This window comes from Nannospalax galili, unplaced genomic scaffold (assembly GCF_000622305.1).
Source record: "Nannospalax galili isolate Female #2095 unplaced genomic scaffold, S.galili_v1.0 scaffold137, whole genome shotgun sequence".
NCBI classification, from domain to species: Eukaryota; Metazoa; Chordata; class Mammalia; order Rodentia; family Spalacidae; genus Nannospalax; species Nannospalax galili.
Genome location: NW_008340203.1, coordinates 1274927 through 1280223, shown reverse-complemented (window position 1 = coordinate 1280223; position 5297 = coordinate 1274927). Strand labels below are relative to the sequence as shown.

The window sequence follows — 5297 nt, the reverse complement described above, 5'->3', positions numbered from 1 at the left end:
GAGTGCGGGATCCTAAGGGCTGTGACTCCCAGGGCCTCATGGGAAAGTATAGCCTGAAGGCCCACCCCTCCCCAGATGATTCATGCCTGGCGGGAGGAGAAAGCCCAAAACACCTCAAACAATGAGTTTCCAGTAAAATATGACAGACATGATGAGGCGGAGGAGAGGAGGGATCTAACTGGGAGTTGGCACTGGCCTGTGGGTGATGAAAGCCAAGGAGAATGGAAAATGCCAGGCCCGCCCCCTACTCAGGAGTATAAAGCACTATCATCCTCTTTCAACTTACCTGAGCAGCTCTGTCTTCTCTCTGCTGACTCGCTCACTCGCTCACCTCCCTAGGCAACATGACCACCTGCAGCCGCCAGTTCTCCTCCTCTAGCTCCATGAAGGGCTCCTGTGGCATCGGTGGTGGCTCCAGCCGCATCTCCTCTGTCCTGACGGGAGGATCCTGCCGGGCCCCCAGTGCCTACGGAGGCCTGTCGGTCACCTCCTCCCGCTTCTCCTCTGGGGGAGCCTGTGGAATCGGGGGTGGCTATGGCGGTGGCTTCAGCAGCAGCAGCAGTAGCTTTGGTGGGGGTCTCGGTAGTGGTTTTGGAGGTGCTGGTTTTGGAGGAGGATTTGGTGGTGCTGGCTTCGGCAGTGGCTTTGGTGGTGGCTTTGGTGGTGATGGGCTCCTGGTGGGCAGTGAAAAAGTGACCATGCAGAACCTCAATGACCGACTGGCCAGCTACCTGGACAAGGTGCGTGCTCTGGAGGAGGCCAATGCTGACCTGGAGGTCAAGATTCGTGACTGGTACCAGAAGCAGAGGCCCGCTGAGATCAAGGACTACAGCCCCTACTTCAAGACCATCGAGGAACTGAGGAGCAAGGTGAGCTGACTGGGCAGCAGAACAGGACCTGCCGTTCCAGCTCCTTTTCTCTGCCTGGGAATGAGATGCCTCAGCCACTTTAGATTCCTACATAGGACAGCCTCTAACCCTTATCCTTTTCTTTGAGGTCCTGAATACCCCCAACAGGGCTGTCAGTGAGAAGATGATATTCTTTTCAGGCCTTTATCATGCTTTTCTGAGTGCCAGTCCTTTAGCCCATGTGAGACCAATGATTCCTACCTGTAACATATTGCAGAGGGAGAAATTGAAGTTTTGAGAGGTGCTGTGATCTGGTAGGGACCACATGGCAGAGGAAGGGCAGAGCTGAGACTAGGCCTGGTGGTCCACTTCTATCCAGTACAGGTGGTAACTACCTGACCTCCAATGGAGAGGCGGAGCGATGCTGTAACGGGACTGGGCTAGACATTCAAACCGCTCATTAGCTTGTTAGTCTGGGCTGAGGCCGCCACCGCCCATAAGCCTTGGCACCAACCAGCCTCTCCCTACAGGCAGGCATAGTAAACCCACAGCCACAACCATTTGTGGTACACATCTGTACCCTGTACCAGAAGGAGCTGCTGGGTTTGTGTTTCCAGCATCCTTCTTCCTATTCCTCTGTTACCCCAAGGACCCTCCTGCTAAATCTGCTTGGCTCTGATGCCTCACATAGATTATGGAAATTAAACAGTCCTGGGCAGAAACTCTAGCCAGGTTCAGAAATCTGTCTGTCTTCTTTTCCTTCCCTGCTTCATCTTTTCTAATCCCCTGGGCAGGCTGGGTCTTGTCTTTTGGGAAAGTCCCATCTGAGGTCTCATGCCCTGAGGGCTTAGAAAGCAATGAGTCTGTCTGCCCAGGGCTGCCTGGGCTGGCTTGCAACAGGAGAGGAAGATCCAGAGCATGAAGGGTGTCTAGGGAGCTTTAGGGGAACTTGAAACCCTGAGAGCCATCTTAGGTTTTGCAGCAAATAAGTGGTAATATTGGGAGCTGAGCTCTCGGGCTTTTGATTCTAGGGCCAGACGTCTTCCTACCTCTTCTGTTGACCAGGCTCGGAAGTCCTGGGTCAAAGCTGACTGCTTGGGGGTTGTCTCTCAGGCTGCTGTGGTGAACGAAGGCTTGTGGAGGAAGAACAGGACTCAAGAGCAGGAGGGTAAAGGCCAGCGCAGGCTGCAGTGATGCCTGCCTACTGCTGTTTGTTTGCTAAACAACCCATGCCTTTTCCATTCTGCAGATCCTCACAGCCACTGTGGACAATGCCAATGTCCTCCTGCAGATTGACAATGCCCGTCTGGCTGCAGATGACTTCCGCACCAAGTGAGTGTGTGGTGGTGGCTCAGAACATCCTCACTCCTTAGGGTGGAGTATTCTGAATCAGTGTTTTCTAACCAGAGCTGACTAGTGCCAGGAAAACCTTTTAGAGTGCTTGTAAAAATACAAGACTCTTGGGCTCCACCCTTGCAGGTTGGTTCAGTTATTTATAACAGATTACCTGGGTGATTCTGATCCACAGCCAGGTGTGAGAACCAAGGCTTTAGGGAGAGGTCCTCCCAACTTCCCCATCTGCTCCTGAATGCAGTGGGTTGTCATATTTGGAAGTATTAAGTCTTATTGGGCAGCTTGAAGTTCCCTTCTCCCAGGGAAATGCCTTACTCCCTGGATCCCAGGAATGTTTAGACCTAAATAATCAATGGGCACTGTGTCTAACACTGACTCTCCAAACCACTGCCTGGGGGCCAGCTCTGGGAAGAAGCTACAACAGCAGAGAACAAAGCTTTTAGTGTGGCTGGGATGGGTATCTCATTCCTTTTCTCTTGGATCATTCCAGGTATGAGACGGAGCTGAACCTGCGCATGAGCGTGGAGGCCGACATTAACGGCCTGCGCAGGGTGCTGGATGAGCTGACCCTGTCCAGAGCCGACCTGGAGATGCAGATTGAGAGTCTCAAAGAGGAGCTGGCCTATCTGAAGAAGAACCATGAGGAGGTGAGAGCTAAATGGAAAAGCCACTTTAAAAGGATGGCTGGAGAGAAGTGAGGGAATGGAGATGGTGGCCAGGTCATCTTTGGATCAGGATCGGCTCTCACTAGAAAACCCAGCTGGCTATCATGATGAGGCTCCCGACAATGGACTTTTCTCTGACTGTGCAGGAGATGGCCTCTATGAGAGGCCAGGTTGGTGGAGATGTCAATGTGGAGATGGACGCAGCACCTGGTGTGGACCTGAGCCGCATCCTGAATGAGATGCGTGACCAGTACGAGAAGATGGCAGAGAAGAATCGCAAGGATGCTGAGGACTGGTTCTTCACCAAGGTGGGTGTCATTTGGAGAGGAAGAGACCCAGACCACCTGCCTTCTAGAAATTTCTGCTGTGAATGGTGTTCTCTTTTCCACAGACAGAGGAGCTGAACCGTGAGGTGGCCACCAACAGCGAGCTGGTGCAGAGCGGCAAGAGCGAGATCTCTGAGCTCCGGCGCACCATGCAGAACCTGGAGATTGAGCTGCAGTCCCAGCTGAGCATGGTAGGGATGCTGCTATGCCCAGGGCTGAGTCCAGGACTAACAGAAGGGAGATGGCCATCCTCAGTGATCCCTTAAACTCTTTCTCTCCTTCACAGAAAGCATCCCTGGAGAACAACCTGGAGGAGACCAAGGGCCGCTACTGCATGCAGCTGGCCCAGATCCAAGAGATGATCAGCAGCGTGGAGGAACAGCTGGCTCAGCTGCGCTGTGAGATGGAGCAGCAGAACCAGGAGTACAAGATCCTGCTGGATGTGAAGACACGGCTGGAGCAGGAGATCGCCACCTACCGCCGCCTGCTGGAGGGAGAGGATGCCCAGTGAGTGGCCCCCTCCTTGGGCTGTGCCTTTTCTCTTCACTTACTGCCCCCCCCATATGTCTAATGGTCTTGCCCTCTTCTGTCTTTGCAGTCTCTCCTCTGCCCAGTTCTCCTCATCCTCCCAGTTCTCCTCTGGCTCTCAGTCATCCAGAGACGGTAAGACTTTCCTCCTCAGCAAACCTGGGCGTGGGGCCACCCCTAGGTCTCTCAGTCTAGGGCCTAGATTAGGACCTTCTAGGCGATTGAGCTAAGTGTTTTCACCCAAAATCCTTGTATGAGCCTCTTCAGGTAGAAGGAACCATTCCCTAACCCTCCTTAGGGCTGGGGGCGGTGACCCTCATCTTGTATTTCCAATGGGTGCCTGGCTAAACCCTATAGTGATGGAGATCAGCACCAAGGACAGCACCTTGCATGGTTCCTGTAGTCCCTTGGGGTCTAGTTGGACAACACTAGTTGGGTCTGAGTTTCTAGGAAGCTCCAGTCTGAGGACACAGACTGTACATGACCACAGGGAACTCTGCTGTTGGTGGTGGCAGCAGGAGACAGCTCACTACTCAGCACTCCATCACCTGTCCACCTCTGCTAATGCCTTCCTTCCTGTCTTCCCCAGTGACCTCCTCCAGCCGCCAGATCCGCACCAAGGTCATGGATGTGCACGATGGCAAAGTGGTGTCCACCCATGAGCAGGTCCTTCGCTCCAAGAACTAAGACCACCAGATCCTGCTCAGGCTTAGGAGGCTCCTGTGTGGACACACACATCACTGGAAGAGCCCTCTCCTGTCCCCACACACTTCACCCTCCACTTGACCCTTGTCCCTCCTGGCATTCAATAAAGCTTCTTTATCTGAGTTGCACAATCACTGCCCTCTGCCTGGTCATTATCGGGAGTGGGGGTGGGAAGAAGGTGGGTAGCATTGTTTTGGCATTTGTCAGAGCACCTGGCTGTGGCCTCTGGGACTGGGAGAAAGGGCCCGGGGGCGGTCTGGGCTCAGGTCCCATCTCAGAAGATCCAGATTGCTGTGTGTACAGGTCATGCGTGGGATCTCCTAGAGTGCAGAGGCACATTCCCTCATTCATTCATTTGTTCACATATTCACCAGATATGGAGTACCTTTAGGTGCCAGGCAGTATGCTAGGTGAAGGATTCACTTAAAAAATTTATTTATGCCAGGTGTGGTGATGCACGTCTTTAATCCCAGCACTCAGGAGGCAGAGGCAGGCAGATCTCTGTGAGTTCAAGGCCAGCCTCGTCTACATAGTGAGTTCCAGGACAGCTGGGGCTACAGGGAGACCCTGTCTCAAAAAGACCAAAAACATTTATTTATTATTATTGCACGCGTGCGTGTGTGTGTGTGATGCAGGCATGTATATGTCATGGTGAACATGTGGAGGTCATAGGACAACTCTGGGGAGTTGGTTCTCTTCTTTCACTGTGGGTGGGTTCCAGAGATCAACTCAGGTCATCAGCTTGTGCGGCAAGCACTTTTATATTCTGAGCCAATTTTAAAAAATTGTTTTTGATTTGTTTATTTTTATTTTATGTGTATGAGTGTTATGCCTCTGTGTATGTAAGTGTGCCCATGTTGTGTAGTGCCTGA

At 52.7% G+C, this 5297-nt stretch overlaps 1 protein-coding gene across 1 annotated transcript; it reads left to right on the top strand.

Moving 5' to 3' along the window:
• The first annotated feature begins 246 nt into the window (after positions 1 to 246).
• On the top strand, positions 247 to 4556 carry LOC103735861 (keratin, type I cytoskeletal 14). Its single transcript, XM_008835241.2, has 8 exons — positions 247 to 869; positions 2098 to 2180; positions 2692 to 2848; positions 3013 to 3174; positions 3258 to 3383; positions 3479 to 3699; positions 3791 to 3855; positions 4310 to 4556. Exons 1-8 carry the CDS (start codon positions 345 to 347, stop codon positions 4405 to 4407), a joined length of 1437 nt encoding a protein of 478 aa, XP_008833463.1. The 5' UTR covers positions 247 to 344; the 3' UTR covers positions 4408 to 4556.
• The last annotated feature ends 741 nt before the right edge of the window (positions 4557 to 5297 follow it).